Source organism: Leopardus geoffroyi, chromosome D2 (genome assembly GCF_018350155.1).
Source record: "Leopardus geoffroyi isolate Oge1 chromosome D2, O.geoffroyi_Oge1_pat1.0, whole genome shotgun sequence".
NCBI lineage: Eukaryota > Metazoa > Chordata > Mammalia > Carnivora > Felidae > Leopardus > Leopardus geoffroyi.
In genome coordinates this window covers 28,941,059-28,965,751 of record NC_059334.1, presented here as the reverse complement: position 1 = coordinate 28,965,751, position 24,693 = coordinate 28,941,059, and the positions used below count along the sequence as shown (strand labels likewise).

The 24,693-nt window shown below is 34.9% G+C and overlaps 1 protein-coding gene across 4 annotated transcripts in view; it reads left to right on the top strand.

The window, feature by feature from the left end:
• Positions 1 to 24,693, top strand: part of CTNNA3 (catenin alpha 3) — a 1,797,955-nt gene that overhangs the window by 472,969 nt on the left and 1,300,293 nt on the right. For all 4 annotated transcript variants that reach the window (XM_045437558.1, XM_045437556.1, XM_045437557.1 and 1 more), the window contains one exon: positions 13,444 to 13,707. In XM_045437558.1, coding sequence (XP_045293514.1) covers positions 13,444 to 13,707 — 264 coding nt within the window. The remainder of the gene's footprint in view (positions 1 to 13,443; positions 13,708 to 24,693) is intronic.

Here is a 24,693-nt window from a genome sequence, read left to right as displayed (position 1 = left end):
TGCATCTGTTGTATTTATGACAGAAACAAGGCAGAAAAAAAGAGTATTTAGTCATCTGCTGATTCCATTTGGTGCTAAACACATACTTTTCTCTAGAGTGCAAGAATACTAATTTATTTTATGTAGTAGGGTGGATTGTAGCCATTCCTAGAGACATGAGTATTTAAATTGGCAAAAGCTACACAGTGAATACTTTGCATGTAGATGATCCATGTTCAGCATATGGCATGAGTAAGGCAAAATATTTGTTAACTAGGGATCTGGATTTTAAATACAAGTTACTTTCTAATAGGCAGGCATACACAGTTGACCTTTCAACTACAGCTATTAGTTTTGAGTTCAGAAGCTTTCTATATGCCTTCTGGTAAGCATGAAATATGATCCAAGTAAAACTCACTAGTAAATCGCATGATATATAGGTGAACCTGTTCTAAAATCTGTTTCTGGAATGAGAGATAAAAGGGAGCAGGAAGTTTCATGCTATCTGTTTCTGTGCCCTTTATCTATTTTCTCAGGTATAACTAGACAGTTTTCTGCTATTTTATCCCTGTGTAATAGGATAATTTTTTATTTGTGTGATCTGTAGTAAGATGTTAAAATTGTTAATTGCAAATTTTTATTTTGAGTTAATTATCATTAATTAATTAAATATTATCAAGTATCTTTCATGTCACTTCAAGGGGCTTATACTCCATTGGAGAAGATGGAAAACAAACATGATAAATTAACTATAGTATAAGGCATATTAGTGATAAATAGTAAGAAGAAGATAAAGCAGGGAGAGAGGATATGGCATATCGAGAGTGAAATTGTTGGTTGAACTTTTAGGTAGGGTGACAAGAAGAGATCTCACTCAAAATTTTATTTTTGAGTAAAGACTCAAAGGAAGTGAGAGAGTGATCCAGACATGGATCTAGAAGAGTGTCCCAGCAACAGGCTGGCCTGACATAGAGACGTGCCTGTCTTTTTTAGAGAAACAGCAAGGAGGTCCATGTGGCTGGATCACAGTGAGCAAGGAGTGTTGTAGGGATGAGGTTGGAGAGATATGCTGGATGGTTTGAGCAAAACACTGACATGATAACTTTCTAGAGGCAACAAGAGGTCAACTTCTGGTGACAGGATTTACTGACAGACTAGATGTGAGATAGAGAAGAAAAGTAGAAAGAGAATTAGAGGATCATGACAAGGTTTTTGGCCTGGACAAATGGAAGAACTGATGTTTACTAAACTGGTGAAGATTGGGAGTAGTGGATTGAGAGGCTCAGGTTTTGATATGTGGATCAGGAGCTTGGGTTTTGATACGTTACGTTTGAGATGCCAAGTGACTTTAATGTCATATTTTTTGGTTCTCTTTTACCTGGAGCATTTTCAAGATGCTCATCTGCTGTCTGTGAAGCATTTCTTAACCTACCAATGCCTTTCCTTACAATTCCTATGGTATCCCAATCTATTCCACTAGTTTTAACCCATTTGATGTAACATATTATTATTTAACAATTTCCAGAGAGCAGAGGTTCAGAGTGGGTGCTTATTTTTACATTGTATTTGTATTTCCTCATAGCTTAGTTCAGTTCCACTGTGTAAATAATCAGTATCTCAGAATACTCAACATTTAACAATATTATTAACCTAAGTTATTTCTTTTTCCTTAGTCAGATGGATCTGATTATTGGTTAACATAGGAACACTAATTTAACCTTCTGAAAAACATGTCCAATACAGGACATCTTTACCTGAATTCTGCTTAATGTCTTGCTTCCTGCTGTGGAATATGTTTAGAAATCAGATATTTTCCAAAACAGCCTGACATATATAGCAGGTAATATAAGTGGTATTGAATATAAGTGGTAAAAAAAAAAAGAACTGGTATCACCAGCTTTTTAGTAGAGGACTAGGCCAGAACACTTTGAAGAATAGTTCGTAGGTAAATCTAGTTAGCCTAATTGGAAATACAATTAAAGAAGAACATTTTCATTCTAGGATGAACATATCTTAGCTTTTTGTAGTTATGATTTCCTTTTCCAAAAGTAGAATTATTATCTGATGGAAAAGTAAATTATTTCATGGCAGTAACCCTCAAAGCTTTCTGGTGTCTTTAAAGTCGTAAGAGGTGTCCTTAATTCATTGGTCATTTTGTGCCAGCTCCTATTTGAGGCCCAGTGGGTGGAAGAATTAAGACATAGTTTTGACTCCAATAGGAACTCATTATTTGGTGAGAAACACAGATTTGTCAATGAATAACTATATCAAATGGTAATTGTTTAATATATACTAGATTATTGCCATGTAAGCACTATTGGAGCACATGAGTACCTCTGTGGGTGACAGAACATGAGAATCCAAGATGTCTTGAGGGAAGAATAAACATTTACCTGGTATATGGGGGGAGACTGGCATATAGCTCAAGGCACTTGCAGAACCTCAAGTGAGTCTGTATGGCTAGAGAAAAGGGTGCCTGTGAGAGAAGTGGTAGGAAATGAGACTAGAGACAGAAACTGGAGTCAGATCTTGCTTGTCTATAATAAAACATATGAGTTTTATTAAGTGTGGATTAACAGTCTCTTGAAAAATTTAAATTGACGATTGATCATATTTGAATTTGGGAGGGACTCCTCTGATGATATTATAGAGAAAAGGTTGTATTAGTCAAAAAGTTGTGTCTCTAATTTGCTCTTTCCTCTTTGTATTCATAACCACTTCCTTAGTTTAATCCCTAATCATTTCTCCTCTAGGTTAGTACTAGTAGTGAGGACAAAAAAGGGTACATATTGGACAAATATTTACTGAATAGAATAACAAAACTTCCCTAATACTGGGGATAAGGGAATGGAAGAGTTAATGATATGCCTCAGATTTCTGGTTAGTTGCATATTGAGGCCAGCGAGTCTGAGAATGTTGGAGGAGAAAATATTTGTGGGGGGAAATGTAAGAAAGGCAATAGGTTCAATTTCAGATGTGTTTGAGACTCAACTTGAGTTATGAACCTGGAGATCAGAAGAGATGTAAATACTATCAAATGTCAACTTAAATTTAGTATTCACTGTCATCTAAGAAAGGGGAGAAACATTTTAAGGATGAATATGGCTAATAGTTTGCTGTACAGAGGTCAGAAGTAAATGCTGGAAAAATGTTTCACATTAAATAATTTAACTTCATAATACCCTTTAAGGTAGGAATTATTATCCCAATTTTGTAGCTGAAGTAAGTTTAATTATTCTACTCAAAATCTCCTGCTTTTGGTGTGTGTGTGTGTGTGTGTGTGTGTGTGTGTGTGTGTGTGTGTTGGAATTTTAACCCCAAAGCTCATTCTATTAGAATGAGACAGACCTCCTGCCTTGGAGTTGCTTAGCATCCACCTCACTCTGCTTATTGTAGGCTCCTCAGGCCCAGGGACATGCATTATCTCATTACAATCTTTTTCAAGGTTGTATACACATATGGTATGAATATAAAACATGGAGCCTGCACTCATAAGGCTGACACAAACATCTGTGCTGGTATTTTGGAGCAGAGGTCAGGGATTCTTTTTGTTTGACCAATTTGGATTTGAATGTTTTTAAATGGGGCAGATATTATACAGTGTATGAGTACCACACCACTCTTTATGGACTTACATTTGGCCTATTGATGCTTCCTGCTTAGAATAAACATCTGAGCTTATAACCTTAGAGACATCAGAGTTTGTAACCTTTTCTCTAGCCTTAGCTTTAAAGTCACATCTTAAAGCATGGTGTTTTCAAACTTGTTGATTTAACTAAAAAGCCAAACAATTTTATCCCCCTTTGGGAAAATCAACCATTAAGCTATCATTACTAAGGTGCTATATTTAGAATATTTCCTTTATCAAAGAGATTGAAATAGCTAAGATGATAGCTTCACTATTTCTCCATTGTCGCTGTCTTATATTTTTGAGCAATATAATGATCTATGGATCACACTTTAATTTCTATTTTTATAGTTGTGGCCTCAAATTTTTTTAAATCAGTCTTGTACTGAAACTGAATTAAGGAATATGTTTCTAATCTGAGTTGTATTACATATTATAATTATTCATCAGGAAGATATCCTGAAATATGTATTCTCTGTTGGGCTACCACAGAACTGTATGGTTGTAGGAAAGTCCTTGGACAGACATTGGGAGCAAATGATGAAACTACTAACAGCAAATAAAAATAGTGTTGGGTAGAAAGAGTGTTAATACAGGAGCCAATTCTGGATTATATTCATAGCTGGGATATTAAATGAAAAATGACTAGAGAGTTTTTGAGTGTAGGAAGCATTATAGCTGTTTAGTAAATGATAGCTTTTTCAAAAATTTTTTATGTTTATTTACTTATTTTTTGAGAGAGAGAGCAAGCCAGGGAGGGGCAAAGAGAGAGAAGGAGAGAAAAATCCCAAGCAGACTGTGCTGTCAGCGCACAGCCCAATGTGGAGCTTGAACCCACGAACTGTGAGATCATGACCTGAGCCCAAATCAAGAGTTGAACACTTAACCAACTAAGCTTCCCAGGTGCCCCAGTAAATGATAGCTTTCTTAAAAACAATCATCACCACCACTTTTTATGAATCTTATGTGCCTTTGGACCAATGTCCTTTTCCTTTTTTAACATTTAGGGATAATGACACTTTTCTCCTCATGGAAATCTTCATGAAAGGATGACTGGAGACATGTTAAACAGGATAAACCTCTACATGGATGTAAGGGATTATTAATTAGAAATTTGGATCAACACCCCTGGGCTTGGATTCCATTTGTACTAAGTTACAGTATTTGCTTTCTGAGATGCACCAGAATGTTTGGAAAGTGATGGTCTATTTCTCACAAGTTAGTCATGGAAACTTAAATAGGAAGAAATTGTAAGGAAAATGAAATTTTTGATCTTTGACTAGGTGTTAAAATCTAACTTAACTCTCATAGATTTTAATAAATCTGTATTTTAGAGTAAAATTTTTCTGACTTATAGATGTTTGAATCTTATTAGTGATGAAATATATACACAAATGGAAGGAAAGCATGAAGCACAACTTAATTTTAAGTAGCTCATTATTTTTCTGCTTTCCTGTTTACTTCTTTTACTTTAATCATATAGTAGATGACTTCAGAAAAAAATTTATTTTGGGATATAAATCTGAGGCAAATAGTGATGTAATATATAGTATATTTGTTTCAAATAGAAAACAAACATAGTGCATTTCTGAACTTTATATATACATTTTCTTGATGGGCACTGTAGCCTGCATTAGAGTTAATTAATAATGTTTTCCTAGGAGGAGGTATCTTTGGAGTTATTAATATTCACTTTTGTATATTTTATCTACCCAAGATATGCATTAATGGCCCAGAATGCATACTGTGATAGATATCCTAATACTACTATTACATGGTTTCTCAGTTTTCTATTTGAATTTGAAGAATTCTTTTATTTTTTCCTTACGTGTATTTGTCTTATTAATATGAAATGGAAAATGAGAAATAATATTAGAAAAGCAGTAATGGTTTCTTTCTGTTGCTTAATAATGTTTTTATTGTAAAATCTTGCATTTTCTTAATCTATTTTTTTTCTCAAAACTTTCTTATTATGTCTGTAGTCTACACTTTTTTCCATTTTATATCCCTTAATTCAGTTAAGGCTAAATATTCCACTTCCTAATTTATGTTGGAGAAAAACATATAAATTAGCAGATGTTTGCACTGTTTTGTTTTCTGATAGAACATGAAGCTGCCTAGTGACCGGTGAAGCAGTTAGCAGGCAGCATCTTGGCAGAGGGAAGACTAGGGATAGAAGCCAACCAAGAATGGAATCCAAATAGCAAAGTATCCATGGGCTTTTCTGCTGTACATCTTAGTCTTAAGAAAACAAAAAATGTTCTTCATAAGCCTTCCCTCCCCTACCAGAGTGATTTTGTCAGCTTCAGAAACTTCATTTAAACACCTGGAAGAGAAACTTGATAATTTGCATATAGTTCCACTTTGTTGAGCAGAGTGCCTGGTGAGCTATTTCACTTGGGAAGGGATGTAACTTAGTTAAAGAAGTGTTCTCTGATCTTCTGAAATGAAAGTTCAAAGGTGCATGGAATCAATTGCTATGAAAATCCTTTGGCTTTGCCCTTCCAATGGCCAGGATATGGAACGTTTCTTTTCTTATTTTTATTTTTTTAAACCTTGAGATTTTTTTATTTTTCAATAAAAGCCCTCAAAGTGGGTAGAAGATATTTGCCAATGAAATGCATATCCAGTATTTTCATCCTTCCCCAAATATCATGGGAAATGCAATGCCAGGCCAAGACCATAGCTTATTCATACCAGTGTCCTTTGCTCAGAGAAGTCACAAACTGAATGTTTGTTTGGCTTTACTAATATTGCTGTTTTGCTTGATTTTATATAAATGTTTAAATTGAAGTATGAAATACATACAGAAATATGCATATGTTGTAAGCATACAGCTCAATGAATTTTGCAAAGGTAAACATACCCGTATAATCAGAACCCAGAACAAGAAACAGAAAATTACCAGAATCTGAAAGGATCCCTATGCCCTTTCCAATCTCTAATTACCTTTCAAAGCTGAGATTTCTGATTTCTAAGACCATAGATTAGTTCAGCCTGAGTTTGAATTTTATATAGATGGAATCAAATAACAGGTATTCTTTTGTGTCTCATGTTTTTTGTTCCATATTTCATAATGTTGCATGTAGTTGTATTTTGTTCATTCCCATTACTTGAGTTGTTGCCAGTTTGGGGCTACTTAGAAGAGTGTATCTATGAGCACTTTTGCACATTTCTTTTAAAGAACATATGAACATACTTCCATATGTGTTTTGTCTCCTAGGAGTGGAGTAGCTGGGTGATGAGGTGTATATATGCTCCGTTTTATAGGTAAAGTTTTCCAAATAGTTGTACCAATGGCTTCACTAAAATTTAATGTAAAGATAAGTATTTTAATTTTACTCTTTAGCTTCCTGTGACATTGTCATACACTAGTTTCTTTAAACTCTCTATATTATATATATTTGCCACAAAACTGATTTCTTGGAGTAATTATATATACAGTTTCTTACCCCTTCTGGCCTTAACTTCCTATTATTTATTTCTCACTCATTTGTCCATTTGTTTCTTCAAAGAATGTGTTAAGCTCATAATATGTGCCATATACTAATAGATAATGAGAATATAAAATAAGTAAACTATAATGCTTGCATCCAAGGGAATTATAATGAAGTGGAGGAGACAGCAATATGAACAGATATATTTTTAATTTATTTCACTCAAATCTAAAAAGCTACTTCCTCCATCTATTGTTTCTAGATTTAGTAAAGAATTCCATTAACAACTTGTCAAATTCATTCATGATTTCTGGATTTTTTAAAATCATGTGTCTTCCAATATAAACTTTTTTTTTCAAAGTGAACAGATCCCATATTTTTAACACCTTGGTGCAGGAGTCATTCTGTCTTTTCAAATTGCTTTAAAAAGCTACTGTAATTTTTTTTCTTAAAATATGATGACTATAATTATCCACAGTAATTCAGTTTTTAAGCTTTATGTGTTTTTGTGTTTTTTCTTGTTTTCCTTTTCTCCCCTTCCCTCTCCTCCCTCCCTTCTTTTCCTTTTCTTTCTTCCTTTTCTTCCTTCCTTCCTTCCTTCCTTCCTTCCTTCCTTCCTTCCTTCCTTCTTTCTTTCTTTCTTTCTTTCTTTCTTTCTTTCTTTCTTTCTTTCTTTCTTTCTTTCTTTCTTTCTTCCTTTCTCAGTATTTTCTGATATCTTTCTTGGTGATTTGCAATATATATTTGGCCTTTTGGCCTAGCACATACAATTACCAGCTTTACTTCCTCAGGAAACAATTTATGATCACTCCCAGGTTCTCCTTATTGTAACATTAATCCTGGGCAAAGACCCTATAACCTTTGCACTCATGGCTTTACCTCCCAACTATGATCTGGAGATTCATAGGTCTCTATTTCTAGCCCAGACTCTCAGAATTCTAGATCCATGTATAGTGTATTTTCATTTGGATATTATGCTGGCATCTCACATTTGGCAGATGATGAAATGTACTTCACCTCTATTTTCCAAACATATTATTTATTCTGTGTTCCCCCATCTTGGTAAATGCATCACACTGTGTATACAACTGCTGTAAATTTTTCTAGACACTTCTAAATATCTCCTCTCTACTTCCCTATATAAATATCACAAATCTTACCATTTTTACCTTCTAAATATTTTTGGATCCGTTCTACTACAGCCTAGAAATAGTATTCAGTGTTCAGGCACTCATTGTCTCTTGCCTGGATTATTGTTTAGTTTCCTGACTGCAATTACATTTTCTCTAATCATCTAAAAGGTCACTGCTAGAGTGATCTTTGAAAATACACACCTGAGCTGGTTGCTCTTGCAGTTCTTTCGCATGGCGTGTGAGGTATCAGCCACTCACCTTTCTAGCTGGGTTCATCACCATTCCTGCTCAGGTTTCCTGTACTTGTCATGCCACCTGCATGGCCTGCATGGTCCTTGCTCTCTCACGTGTCAGGCCTTTGTGCATGCTGTTTTCTTTGCTTATTGTTCTGTTCTGCACAAGGATAACTTCTACTCACTGTTTAAGAGTTACCTTTGACAAATTTTCTTCAATCCCCTCAAGCCAAGGGACTTTCCTCTATTATATGAATAATTCTGTAGCTCTCATATAAATTTGTCTCCCCTTCTGATCTAGAAGTTCTTTATCTTTGTATTCTTAACAGCGCACTGTCTGATACATAGAAGGGCTCAACAGTATTTATTGAATGAATGGTTGAATTAATTAACTGATAGCTTGGAGTTCTCCATTTTTTATACTTTGTGATCTTTAAAATCCCTAAATATATTTTGTTCTCTTGCCAGGGTTAAAACTCATATGTTGCCTCTCTACCCACTTGCACAGACTTGTAAGGTCTTTTTTAATCCCATCTGTGTGTTTCTGCATCAGCTGGAAGCATTTAATGTCTCCTAAACTTGGAAATCTCATGTGAGCTTTTTCTTCTGGAGCATTTAAAAAAAGATATTAAAAAAGTATCAATTCCTAGGAAGATGAATTCTTTATATTTCTCTGTCCAGAGAAATCCCAAATTGACCCTACCATTTAATTCCTATTTTGACCTGATTTAAAATTTTAGGATAAATGAACAGCTTAATGAACCTCTGAACCCGTGATGTCATCAGTTAACACAAAACAACCACAATCACCACCAGAACTTTTCATTTAGAAGGATGGCATTCATTAGTCCTCCTTTTATCTGTGTGCCTGTTGACTATATTAAATTTATCCTTTGGGATGTCCTTTAGGAGAAATGATCTTGCCTTCTCAATTTCCTTTACTTAAACTCTGTAATGTGCCTTTCTTAGCTCCACCTGCTCCCATAATATAATATTTTTGTTATGTTCACTGAACCTGTCCTTTCTTACAGATTTATTGGCTTGGTATTTGGGGTATCGGTGCTCATTAAGGACTTGGTAATTAATTGCCTTGGGCATAGTTAACAAAGCATAGGCTCAAAATCCAAAATATATTAGAATTTTTTAAATTCCAAAGTTCCTATAGCATTAAAGTTACCACAGTTAATAGTGAGCTATACATAGCCATCATCAGAGTAAAAGAAATAATATTGTGAACTTTATCTTTCTTTGTAGTAATGTATGTTCACCTTTCAGAAACTACCCACACATCGATCTTGCCATTCTAAATAGAGCAGTATAATGCATAGGTCACTTCAGAGGGAATTATGTAGTTAGTTTTAATTATACTCTAATATGCAGAGGATTTTCTTCAGCTCCTGCTGAATGTTTATACTTTTTATTGTTAACACCTCTGAAGAGTGCGCATTCTATCTAAACAGTAAATTACTTATTCTCCAGGTCACACTGAAATAAATGTAAGTAGTGTTATTAAATTGTGGGAAATATGAAAATCATTCACAGCATCACAGGACAAAAACAGTACCCCAGGTTTAATAAGTTTTATTGAGAAGATTATTTTTGGAATATTTTCAAAAGAATAATTCTGTACTCATTTCATAATTTTCTACTGCTATTCAACTCTATTCCATTTCTCTTTTAAAAAAAAAAAAACTACATTCCATTTCTGATGTGCTAGTTACTCAATCACATAAGAGTGTTCGCAGAAGTATCATTACTCCATTTTTACAGATGGAAAACAGATACTGAAAAAGTAGAAGACTTACCCAGATCACAGTGCTAATGACAGAGCTGGAACTAGAACCTACACCGGAAATACAAGGGGGAAATCATAGCAAGCCGAGAAAACTACACAGTGTCTTGTGTTGGGTAATTAGTGAGTATGAACAGTGAGTTAGTTGACAGCTACTTCTAACTGTCCTCCCTACATCTTGTAAAGAAGTTAATCTCCCCTAAAGCCTTCATGAAGTCACAGACAGCCTTTATTTTCAGAAAGGAAGGAACTAAAAATATAGTAGCACAGACATTTATTAACCTCAGGCAACATCATCCTGAGGTAGCAGAGTCTTGTGAAAAAAGCATGGGATTTGCAATCAGAAGACTTTGGTTTGGATCTCAGTTGTTTTACACTTAATCTCTTTACACTAAATACCTCATCCTTGTATAGTAACAAATAAAGGAAATCCTTCCAGTGTAGGAAAGAGTATGACGTAGTTGTTAGGGTCATGTCTTAGCAGTCACACTGTCTTGGGTTACAATACAAGAAAAGTCACATTCTAGCTCTGTAACTTGGCTCAGGAACTTCGTCTTTCTTGGTCTTCTTACCTTTAAAATGGGAGTAATATCTATCATGAGGTTTTATAAAGATTATATAAGTTATTGTATATGGAATGCATAAGCTATTGTTAAGGTCTCTTGAATTAATTTTCTTAAAAAAAATTTTTTAATGTTTTTCTTTGAGAGAGGGAGAGAGAGAGAGAGAGAGAGAGAGAGAGAGAGAGAGAGAGACAGCGCAAGCATGAACAAAGAAAGGCAGAGAGAGGGAGACAGAATCTGAAGCAGGCTCAAGGCTCCAAGCTGTCAGCACAGAGCCCAAAGCGGGGCTTGAAGTCGAGGTCGAACTTGAGGGGATTGATCACGAGGTCATGACCTGAGCCGAAGTTGGATACTTAACCAACTGAGCCACCCAGGCGCGCCTGAATTACTTTTCTTTAAAATGAACGTTTTTGTTTTTCCATTCACTTTATTAATGAATGATAGAGCAAACAAAATATTATTTGATGAATACAACATACATATACTTAACTTTCATATTAAGGTCAGTTAAGGCTGAGAGAAAAGCTGGCCCCGGAAGAGAAGAGGAAGGCAGGGCAACTACTAGTCCCAAGTTAAGAGCCATAAGCTTCCTAGTTCAGAACACAGACTTTGTGTTCAAATCCCAATCCTGTCATTTATCCCTAATAACTTCTTGTCCCCTACCTGTAATGGTGAGAGTGACCAACATATATTGAGACTTACTAGGTGCTGGGTCTTTATTCTAAGCACGTTATTTTTTATTTATTTAGTTTTTAAAGTTTATTTTATTTTTTTAATTTAAATTTTAGTTAACATACATGCAGTATTGGTTTCAGGAGTAGAATTCAGTGATTCGTCACTTACATACAACACCCAGTGCTCATCACAAGTGCCCTCCTGACTACCCATCTCCAGTCTAGCCCATCTCCCACCCATCTCCCTCCATCAACCCTCAGTTTTTCTCTATAGTTAAGAGTCTCTTGTGGTTTGTTTCCCTCTCTTCTCTTTTTCCCCTTGCCTTTCCCTATTTTCACCTGTTTTGTTTCTTAAATTCCACATATTAGTGAAATCATATGGTATTAGTCATTCTCTGATTGATTTATTTCACTTAGCATAATACAATCTAGCTCCATCCACGTCATTGCAAATGGAAAGATTTCATTCTTTTTGATGGCTGAGTAGTCGATGAACATTTGGGCTCTTTCCATAGTTTGGCTATTGTTGATAATGCTGCTATATATAAACATGGCATACAAAAATGAACTTTTAGTTTATATTAATGATTTTAGATTTCCAGAAAAGTTGTAAAGATAGTACAGAGAATTATCCTCTGCCTTTCTCCTGGTTTCCTCTGTTGTTAGTATCTTACATTTGCCACTTATGAACAAACAAATATTGATGCATTACTGTTACCTAAACTACAGGTTTTATTTGAACTTCACAAATTTTTCCATGAATGTCTTCTTTCTGTTCCAGGATCCAATCTAGGGTATCATATTGCATTTAGTTGTCATGCATGTCTTCCCTGTAATCTTTGGTCTGTGACAGTTTATCAGTACCATCCTTTTTCATGACCTTAACAGTCTTGAGGAATATTGCCCAGGTACCATATAGGACGTTCCCCAATCTGGTTTTCTTTATTGTTTTTCTCATGATTAGGCTGGAGTTGTGGACTTTGGGAGCGAATACCAGTGAGGTGAAGTGCTATTCTTGTCACAATATGTCAATGGGTACATGATACTCATGTGATATTACTGATGATGTTAACCTTTATCACTTGGCTAATGTAGTGTTTGCCAGGTTTTTTCATGGTATTTTGACTAGTTTTGATCAGCTATCACTTATATTGGACTTTCTTTTCCCTGTCTTCCCACTGTTTGGAATGCTTTTCATTTATATTTACTTCAAATGTCATTTTCAGAAATATCTTCTCTGACCACTCAAGCTAAAGAAGTCTCTATGACATTTCACTTTTGTATTTTCTTCATCGCATTTATCATTGCCTGAAATTGTCTTGCGCAATTGTTTACCTTGTTTACTGTTTGTTGATTGTCTCCCACCCCCTCAAACATGAACATAAGCTTCAGGAGAACAAGATCCTTGTAGGACTATTCACCTCTGTACACTTGACATCTAGCACAAGGGCTAGCATATAATAAGTGCTCAGTAACTATTTTTTGAATAAATGTCAAAGAAAAAAGATCAAGGATTAAATTATTTATAAGTATTTATGAAAAAGAATGAAAAATAGCTGAATGGTAGGAGGTTCAATTTAATATTCTTAACTGAATCAGTTTAGTTTTAATGAAAAGGTTAAATGCAATCATAAGCATCTATGGAAATAGGTAATCAACATCCTTGTAATTCAGGCTCTCTTATAATGCACTTAATAATGTGAATGCCAGAGTACTTTTCTGACTTATAAGCAAGATATGACTGACAAATGTAAGATCTGCTTAGTTATTATACATCTGCACCATTTGTGACCTTTATTTGCTAATTGGCTCAGTTTTCCTATTGTAGAATTTTTAACAGAATCTGAAGGAGTGTAGAAATAATTGATGCCCTGGATTTTAACTTATACCTGACTTCTTAGCATCTATTATCTTTTAATTTATATTGACAGATAAATGGAACATTTTTATATAAATCTTTCTTTTATAACCCATTGTAAAGAAACTTCGTATGTGTTTCTTTAGGACTTAAAATCTCCAAATCAGAGGGATGAAATCGCAGGGGCCCGGGCCTCACTGAAGGAGAACTCCCCGCTCTTGCATTCAATTTGTTCAGCTTGTTTGGAACATTCTGATGTTGCTTCCCTTAAAGCCAGCAAGGACACAGTTTGTGAAGAAATTCACAATGCCCTCAATGTAATTTCAAATGCTTCACAAGGCATCCAGAATACGATTGCCCCAACGGAATCTAAGGCAGCCACCCTGGGAAGTGCCCTTGATGAGCTTGAGGTAAGTGGAGAGAAAGGTAAAATGTGATTTGATGTACCCCAATATGAAAATAAACAGACGGGTTTTCAGACCTGTGTTGGAGTTTAGACTATGAGTAAATAAAAATCCAGTTACTTAATCAGTCTCTATCATTGCCTTGTATCTTCCAATGAATTGATTGGCAGGAAAATATTCTATCTGTAGACTTCTGATTCCTTTATATTTCTTCCAAGGAAGTCAATGAATTTAAAGTGAGATTGTTGACTATATTGAAATGATGATTTTAGTTTACATGGATCAATTTATGAAATGTAGGATTTACTCATTCCACAAATACTTATTACTGGCACTTTCTTTGTGCTTGGGATATAATAGAGCACTCTCCTCATGAAGCTGACGTTTTAACAGAGAAATATAGGCAAAAATCAAAAACAATGAACATTGTGGATAAGTAAATAGAATGTTACATTGAGAAAGTGAGATGACTTGAAGGCTTGAAGGAGATTAGATAATTCGGCATGCGGATATCTAAAACTAAGGTTTAAAAGCATATCCCCATTGTTTAAGGACAGCACAGACATCAGGGTGCCTAAGTGGAAAGTAAGGGGATGAGTCAGAGCTGAGCTGAGAAGATCCAATGGGGCCAGGTTATAGAGAACTGTGTGGGTTGTTGGGGGTTCTGGCTTTTACTTCAAGTTAAATGGGAGCCATTGTAAGGTTTTAAGCAGAGGTATGACACTGGAATCTAAGAAGGACTACACTGGCTACCTGAAGAACATAGACTGAAGGGGGAACCAAAGAAGAAGCTGAAAAACCAGGCAGAAAACTATTATAGAAATACGGGTTCCATCCTTATGTTTACATACACCAACTCATTCCACCTCACAGTTTAGTTTGGACCAAGGTGGCCTCAGTGATTATTAAAGCTAAATTTTGTAAATGAAGCCAACAAGATTTGACAGAACTAGTGTGGGATGTGAGAGAAAGGGAGGAGCTATGGCTGATCTTTCAGGCTGGATCTTCCCAATGCACACACTGAACAGAGTTTGGGATACAGGTGTTGTTAGGAATTAACATGTGTGAAGGGAAGAGGGAGGGAGCAAATTGAGCAGAGGAAGAATTCTATCTGTGGGCCAGACCCACAAAGTGTAGACCAATCAGTAGAGAGCTCGAGAGGAAGGGTTACCCTTTAGTGTACCTTCTCAGGCAGACATAGCCAGGCTTTTTTTTTTTTTTTTTTTTTTGCCTCTGTCAGGCGATAGATGCAGGTCACCCTGCCTTGGGAAGGGTATGAGGTCCAGGCACAGGGAAGAGGGAGCAGGCCCCTGCATCTGAGGCAGACCCTGTGGGAACTGACAGCTGGGGGCCATCTGCTGGCCTTACTCCCAACAGCCCACAACTCAGCAATAAGTCCTACACAGAAGAGAGATGTGAACAGTACACCTCTCTGTCTACCACAAATAATCTTAAGGTTTTGTGTTTTTGTTTTTTGGTTTTTTGTTTTTTTGTTTTTCTTCTTTAGCAGCTTGATAGATGAAGTTTTCATCAACCATGATGAGGAACACTGGGTGAAGCCAGTTTTGAGAGGAAGATCAGAAACTCAGTTTTCAACAGGTTTAGCTTGAGATATTTATCAGACATTCGAGTGTGATGTCAAAGATCATTAACTATGCAAGTCAGACACACAGTTGCTTGATGAGAAGCAACATAGTGTAGTGCCTAAAAATAACAGTTTTAGAACCCAAATGCCAGGGCCTCTCTCTCAGCTGTGGACTTGTTGCCCATGTGACCTTAGGTTAGTAAAGATACTTAAAAAAAATTTTTTTTAAATGTTTATTTTTGAGAGAGAGAGAGAGAGGGAAAGAGAGAGGCAGACTGAAAATGGGGGAGGGGCAGAGAGAGAGGGAGACAGAGTCAGAAGCAGGCTCCAGGCTCTGAGCTGTCAGCACAGAGCCGGACTTGGGGCTCCTACCCACAATCTGTGAGGTCATGACCTGAGCCAAAGTCGGATGCTTAACTGACTGAGCCACCCAAGCGTTCCATGAACTTTGGAAAGTTACTTAATTCTCAGTTTTCTCATCTCTAAAGTGGATTAACAATACGGCCTACATCGTAGTTTTGTCAGAATCAGTGAATCAACAATACATGTAAAATGCTTAGAGGAGTGACAGGTACATTATAAGTGCTCACTAAATATTAGCTCTCATTATCATTAGTGGAGATGACTATTGGAAGACAGAATTTTCCACAATGAAATCAATGCAATTAAAATTACTAAAGTCTTACTGGTAATTTAAAATATAAACTAAATACATATAATTCCTATTATTCTTAACATTATTTCTTTCATGACAAACTTATGAAAATATAATTTATTTAAATTTAGAGTAACCTTTATTCTTTTCCTTTAGTTACTTGTCTTTAAACAGACGTCTTCATTTCTAATCTGACATTATTAAATTCCTCATTATTGACATCCATGCAAAAATTTATTATTAAGTTCATAATAATTAGCATCTATGTGAAAATTCTAGAAACTAAGTAAAATAGAAAATTACTTTAACAGTACCCATCATCTAATTGTTTTCCATCTAATTGTTAATAAACTTGTCTATTAGATGCATGTGTTCTCTTCATAGTAAGATTGAAAACTCCTTGTTTTCAAGGGAAAGATTGTCTTTCTTACTAATTTTATACCCGTGATGCTGGCAGAATGTTAGGTCCCCCATACATTAATATGTAACATTACTTCATAGCTAAACAGTTAACATAAATGTATTACTTAATTATTACAGTGTCACTATAAGATAAATCCTTAATTTTTGTTTTACAGAAAATAAAACTGAGACTTAAGGAAGTTATATAACTTGCTCAAATCAGAAGGCTAGTGAGTGGTAGTGTCTAGAATGTGATCTAGTCTTTCTGATTCCAGAAGGTATTTAAGTTCCGTGCTGTATTGAATTCTCACAGATACAACTTAACATGCTTAATTTATGCTAAGATTCTTAATCTGTACGAACCATCAGAGAAATTATAAATGTAACCAAGTCCAAAAGATGGAATACTTTTTTAGTGAAAAGGACTTTGTGCCTGAGTAATTTAAATAGAACTACTCTGTATTTGGAGCGTAGCTGGTATGGTGACCTAAAGTGGACTGATAGGACTGTATATCATATTTTTTCACAGAACTAAAAACAGAATTATGTCAGGGGATAAGATATCCAGTTTATCCTGGATACTTATTCTATATTCTTAGGATTATAGAAGAAGATGGAATATTTCCAAATTGTTCTTTCTTTTGTGACTTCTCCTTTTTCTATTTAGTTGAAAGTGTGAAAGTGACTGCTACAGATAATATAAGGCAATAATTAGAAGGAGAAAGTGTGTGTGTGTGGGGGGTGTGTGTAACTTTGATGGGAGTGGGAATAGGTATAGTGATGGAGTCTTCCCTTTCTCAAGATGAGTGGCTGACTCATTTCTGAATGAGGCAGGAGAAAGATATTTCCCAGAAATCCTAATGCTGTCTTAACAACCTTTGAAATCAGTCCCAGTTACAGCTAGGGATGTACAAACCAGTACAAGATGCCTGAATTTGCATATATCTATATCTATATCTATATCTATATCTATATCTATATCTATATCTATCTATATTATATATCTGTTACAAATAGCTGCAGAGTCTCTCTGAACCAGAATTTATTGAGCATTTAGCTTTCTAAAATGGTTTTGTAAATTAAATGGTTGCATTTTTCTTCATTTACACGAAGCTGTATTGGTAAAGGATCCAAAATAACCTTTGCTCTATCTTGCTTCTGCAAATATAATACTATGAAATAAACTGATGTAGTAAATACTCTGTTGGGAGTAAGTCTCATTAAATGTTTATAGTGTGGAAATGTATCAGAGTGCTTATTCAACAACTACGATGCTGAAGCTTTGTTAAATCTTTCATTCTGGTTCATGGCTGGTTGTGGATATTAAACCTGAGATTTGTTGCTAGAGGAGAAAATAGAAGTTGAATTAGAACACTGTACAGGCTAAACTGATTAATATATTGGAGAGCCTGATGTGAATTATAAGACCATTCTGTTTGCATTTGTGATTGCATAGGAGTTGAAAAGTGTCAAATTATAGATTGACAGAATTTTAAAAATACCTTTAAACGGGAAACTTTGCCAGTGAAAATTGCTTTGCAGCTCCAAGTCCATTAAGACATATTTTCTCTTTTTAAAAATTAAAAAAAAAATTAAGTAAAAAACTTTTTAATATATATTTTTAAGCTTATTTATTTCTTTTGAGAGAGAGAAAGAGCACAAGTGGGGTCAGGGCAGAGAGAGATGGAGAGATAATTCCAAGTATAATCTGTGCTATTAGCAAATAGTCCCACGTGGGGCTTGAACTCACAAACCGTGAGATCATGACCTGAGCAGGTATCAAGAGTCAGACCCTTAACCAACTGAGCCACTCAGGTGCCCCAAGACATATTTTCTCTTACGCAGTGGGAAAAAGTGGCGGTTGCAATCATGGCTGTAAGAATTATCCAGAACTTCTTGTGTTAAAGATGATAACAAAAGAGTTTTGTAGTATTTTCTCAATTTCAAACAACTGTCATATTTATTTTCTTATTTTTAATATATTCACTCCTATATCATCATTCATATATTTCTTTATTCACTGTTGTATTCCCAACACCTAGAACAATGTCTTATACATAGTAAGTGCTAAGTGAGTATCACTGAACTGAAAGTAGGAAGGAAGAAAGGAGGGAAGGAAGGAAAGAAAGCATATAGGAATGCTGTATGTCATTTTGTGATTTGCAGGGAAGAACATGTTTTCCTTACTCCTTTTTTTTCCTCTTCTTTCTCCAAATGATAGCATATGTACTTGGAGTATGTTGCTGTACTTAATTTTTAACTGGGACATGGATTTAGTGAGGGTAACTACCAGAAATATATCTAAGTGATATGCTGCTTAGATTTTTTTTCTGTGATAAGAGAAAAAGTTATCTACTTTTAGTAGCTATTTAGGCTAATATCTAGCTTTAGTTTAGGTTCCCTGCCACTGCCAAGATATGCTGCCTTTTACCAAGAGTAATTAATTTTGAGGAATGTGTTTACCTGAGGGAGAAAACAGCCTCTGGCAATCAGATTAGCATTTAGGAACTAAAGAAAAATGGGTATCACTGGTGTCTAGAAGCCCTTTGATATGATTTTATTTTATTTTTTTAAGTTTAGTTTCTAGAAATATAAACTGAAAGAACTAAAAGTGATAGATAAAATATTTTTAAATACATGGGTAATCTGATAGGTAAATTGGGGAAATTCATTGAGGCACGCCAGATACAAAAAGCAGACATCCAGACTAGCAAACCAGCAATAGCACTGTGCTGATACTGAGGATTTCTTTTCCATTATGGCCTGTAGCTTGGATTTTGAAAGACCATGAACTGAGGACAAAAGACAAAGCCTTTATCTTGCCATCTGGAAAGTCACATGTCCCTTGAGTGAAGCGGAGAATCCTTAAATTTCACTACCTTTTTGGATGAATAAGAAAAACATGAGCTCATACAGTAGGAGATAGTAGGAAAACGTGACTGGCTTAACTTTGATTCTGGGTAGCTCAGAAAAACTACTATAAAATACCTTGCAAAGTTTTTAACCATAAGTCTGTCCTTATCTGGATTTTGGGTCAGAATTCGTATTGTCTGTATAACCTCTAAAACCCAAGCTGAAAATTTAATTTAAATTGTCCTGTCTTGGCAATACCTCCACGTACTTGCCAGAAGTAAACTCAAGTTCTCTGTGTACTTTACACATAGTCCACAAAAAATTTTCATAAAGGTCTAAGGAAAGTGAATTGTCACAAGATACACAAATAAGCAAGACACATGAATGAGACTTTGCAGAAAGCAAACTGCAGAATTAGAACTTAAGACACTGCAGATATTGAAATTATGATAGTGAATATAAAGTAGTATACTTAATATACATTATTCACTCATTTATTTACTAAAGTATGAGGAGTATGGTGAGGGAACAAAAGACTGTCAAAATTGGCCAGGCAGAACTGTCTAAAATGAGAAACATAATCGTGAAAATTCAATGGTTAGGCAAGACAGGAGATTGGATAGAGAATTAATGATCTGAAAGATATATTTGAAGTTCTTTATAATGCACCATGGAGACACAAAAATAAAAATACTTTTTAAAAAGCAGTTAAGATACATGGAGGATGTGTGACAGTTTTAAAATATTCTAATATAAGATCCAGAAGAGAGAAAGTATAAAAATGATACTAAGAATTTCCTAGGATTGATGAAAGATACCAACCTTCATAGCTAAGAATCCCAATAATTCTCAAGAAACATGTATAAAAAGAAATTCACGTTTACACATACTGTAGTGAAGCCGAAGAACACCAAAAACAAAAAGAATATTTTTTAAAAAGGGAGAGCTCTGTTCTCAGCAAGATGGCAGAATAGAAGGCTCCTGACTTTCCCTCTATCTGTGAACACACTGAATAAACAACTACACATGTATCAGTTACCTCTGAGAGAAATCCAGAAACTAGTTGAGAGATTCCTGCACTTTGAGCAATTGAGAAAATACCCACATCAGGACAGGTAGGAAAAGCTGAGATACACTTTCACCATAAACTCCACCTCAAGCAGATTACCATATAAATGAGATGAAGCCTCCATTTCCCAGCTTCTCCTTGAAGAGCAAAGCTTTTGTTTTTAATTGTTGAAGTATATTTGACATACAATATCCTATTAGTTTCAGGTGCACAACATATTGATTCTATACATTACTCAGTGCTCATCATGATAAGTGTTGTCACTGTCACCATACAATGTTACTACAGTATTATTGACTATATTCCCTATGCTGTACTTTTTATCTCTATGACTTATTGTTTTATAAATAAAGTTTGTACCGCTTAGACCTCTTCATCTATTTTGCTCATCCCCTCACTCATCTCACCTCTGGCAACAACTAGTTCTCTGTATTTAAAATATGGGTTGTTTTGTTTTGCTTGTTTGTTTGCTTTTGTAGATTCCACATTACAGTGAAATCATGTGGCATCTATCTTTCCTGTTTGACTCATTTCACTTAGCTTAATACCCTCTAAGTCCATTTATGTTGTTGAAAATGGCAATATCTCATCCATTTTTATGGCTATGTACTATTTCATTGTAGATATATACCACTTCTTCTTTATCTGTTCATTTATCGATGGACACTTGGGTTGCTTCCATATCTTAGCTATTATAAATAATGCTGCAATAAATATAGGGGTACATTTATATTTTTGGATTAGTGTTTTTATTTTTTTGAGGGTAAATACCCAGTAGTGAAATTACTGGGCTGTATGGTAGCTATAATTTTAATTTTTTGAGGAAACTCCATGTTGTTTTCTACAATGGTTGCGTCAATTTATTTTTATACCAACAGGGCATGGAGGACTCCTTTTTCTCTGTGTTCTTGCCAACAGTTTTTTTTTAACGTTTATTTATTTTCAGAGAGAGAGAGAGCATGAGTGGGAAAGGGGCAGAGAGAGAAGGAGACAGGATCCCAAGCTAGCTCCATGCTGTCAGCACAGAGCTGGTCATAGGACTCGATCTCATAAACTGTGAGATCATGACCTAAGCCGAAATCAGGAGTTGGATGCTTAACTGACTGAGCCACCAAGGAACCCCAACACTTGCTGTTTATTATCTTTGTGATACTAGCCATTGTGACTGGTGTGAGGTAATACCTCGTTATGGTTTTTATTTGCATTTCCCTGGTAATTAGGGATGTTGAGCACCTTTTCAAGTGTTCAGTTGGTCATCCCTATGTCTTCGTTGGAAAAATGTCTATTCAGGTCCTCTGCCTGTTTTTAATTGGATTTTTTTGGTGTTGAGTGGTATAAGTTTTTCATATATTTTGGATGTTAGCCCCTTATCAGACATATCATTTGCAAATATGTTCTGCCATCCAGTAGGGTGCCTTTTTGTTTTGTTGATGGTTTACTTTGCTGTGAAAAAGCATTTTATTCTGGTGTAGTCCCAATAGTTGATATTTGCCTTTGTTTCCCTTGCCTGAGGAGACATATCCATAAATATGTTGTTAAGGGTGATGTCCAGGAGATTACTGCTTATGTTTTCTTTGAGAAGTTTTATGGTTTTAGTATCCCATTTAATTCTTTAATACATTTTGAGTTTGTGTATGGTATGAGAAAGTGGTCCAGTGTCATTCTTTTGCATGTAGCTGTTCAGTTTTGCCAGCGCCATTTATTGAAGGGATTGTTTCTACCTCATTGTACATTCTTGCCTCCTTTGTCACATTAATTGGCTATATAGATTAGGATTAATTTCTGGGATCTTTATATCATTCTCATAGTCTGTCTATGTGTCTATTTTTGTGCCGGTACCATACTGTTTTATTAGTGTAGCTCTGTAGTATATTTTTGACATTTGGGATTGTGATACCTCCAGCTTTGTTCTTTCTCAAGATTGCTTTGGTTATTTGAGGTCTTTTGCGGTTCTCTACAAATATTATTTGTTCTGGATCTGTGAAAGATGCTGTTGGTGTTTTGATAGGGATTGCACTGAATCTGTAGATTGCTTGGGTAGTATATACATTTTAAAAATATTAATTCTTGCAATCCACGAACATGGAATATGTTTTCATTTTTTTGTGTCATCTTCAATTTCTTTCATTAATGTCATATAGTTTTCAGAGTATAGCTCTTTTTCACCTTAACTAAGGTGAAACCAAATTTAGTCTTAGGTATTTTATTCTTTTTGGTGCATTTGTAAGTGGGATTGTTTTCTTAATTTCTTTTTCTGCTGCTTTGTTGTTAGTATGTAGAAATGCAACAGATTTCTGTACGTTACTTTTTTACCCTGTAACTTTACTAAATTCATAGTTTATTGATGGAGTCTTTAGAGTTTTCTATATATAGTATCATGTTATCTGAAATAATACCAGTTTTACTTCTTCCTTACCAATTTGGATGTCTTTTATTATTTCCTTTTTCTTATCTTATTTATGTGGTTAGGACTGCCAGTACTTTAATGGATACAAGTGGTGAGAGTGGTCATCCTTGTCTTTTTCCTGATCTTAGAGGAAGTTTTCACTTTTTTCCCATTGAGTGTGATATTAGTTGTGGGTTTTTCATTTATGGTCTCTATTATGTTGAGGTATGTTTCTTCTAAACCCACTGTGTTGACAATTTTTATCATGAATGGGTGTTGTATTTTGTCAAATGCTTTTTCTGTATCTATTGAAATGATCGTATGGTTTTTATCCTTCCTCTTGTTAATATTATGTATCACATTGATTGATTTGTGAATATTGAACCACCTTTGCATCCCTGGAATCAATTTCATGTGGTCCTGGTAAATGATCTTTTTAATGTGCTATTGAATCCAGTTTATTAATATCTTGAGGATTTTTGCATCTATGTTTATCAAGGTTTTTTTTTTGTACTGTTTTTTTGTTTTTTGTAGTATCTTTTTTGTAGTTTTCTTTTTTCGTAGTATCTTTGTCTGGTTTTGGTGTCAAGATAAAGCTGGTTTTGTAGAATGAATTTAAAGTTTTTCTAACTCTTCTCTATTTTGGAATAGTTTGAGTAGAATAGGTATTGATTCTTATTTAAATATTTGATGGAGTTCACTTATGAAGGCATCTGGTCCTGAATATTTGTTTGTTAGGAGTCTTTTGATTACTGATTCAATTTCATTACTATTAATTGATCTGTTCAAGTTTCTATTTTCTCTATTTTGTTTTGGAAGATTGTATGTTTCAAGGAATGTATTCATTTCTTCTATGTGGTCCAATATGTTAGCATTTAATTTTTCATAATATTCTTTTATAATTCTTTGTAGATATGTAACATCAGTTGTTATTTCTCCTCCTTCATTTATAATTTTATTTGATTCCTCCTCTTCTTGTTGAGTTTGACTAAAGGTTTATTTATTTTTCAAAGAAACAACTCTTGGTTTTATTGATCCTTTCTGTTGTTTTTGTAGTCCGTAGTCCACTTATTTCCATTCTAATCTTTATTATTTCCTTTCTTTTGCTAGCTTTGGGCTCTGTTATTCTTTTTTTAGTTCCTTTAGAGGTAAAGTTAGGTTTTCTTATTTGAGATTTTGCTTGTTTCTAGGGTAAGCTGTATCACTAAAATTCCCTGTTAGAACTGCTTTTGTTGTGTGCCAAAGGTTTTAGATCATTGTGTTTTACTTTCCATTTGTCTCCATGTATTTTTTGATTTCCTCTTTTATTTTTTCACTGACCCATAGGTTATTTAGTAGCTACCGTGCTGTTTGGCCTCCACATGTTTGTTTTTTCCTGCATTTTTTTCTTGCAAATGATTTCTTTTTAATTTTAAAATAATTAACATACAGTTTAATATTAGTTTCAGGTGTACAATATAGCAATTGAACAGTTTCCATACAACACCTAATGCTCATCAACAGCAAGTGCCCTTTTTAAGTCCCATCACCTATTTAACCCATCCTCCCATCCACCTCCCCTCTGGTAACCATCAGTTTGTTTTTTTGTAGCTAAGAGTCTGTTTCTTTGTTTGCCTTTCTCTCTTTTTTCATTTTTTTGTTTTGATTCTTTTTTATTAAATGTTTACTTATTTACGAGAGAAAGAATGCCCAAGTGGAAGGGGAAGAGAGAGAAAGAGAGAGAGAACCTCAAGCAGGCTTCGCATTCAGCACAGAGCTTGATATGGGGATTAATTCCTTGATTATTGCTGCTTCATTATTGGTGTATAGAAATGGAACTGATTTCTGTATGTTGATTTTATGTCTTGAAACTTTGCTGAATTCATGTATCAGTTTGAGCAGTTTTTTGTGGAGTCTTTCAGGTTTTCCATGTAGAGTATCATGTTGTCTGTGAAGAGTGAAAGTTGGACTTCTTTGCCAGTCTGGATATCCTTTCTTTTTGCTGTCTGATTCTTGAGGCTAGGGCTTCCAGTACTATGTTGAACATCAGTGGTGAGCATGGA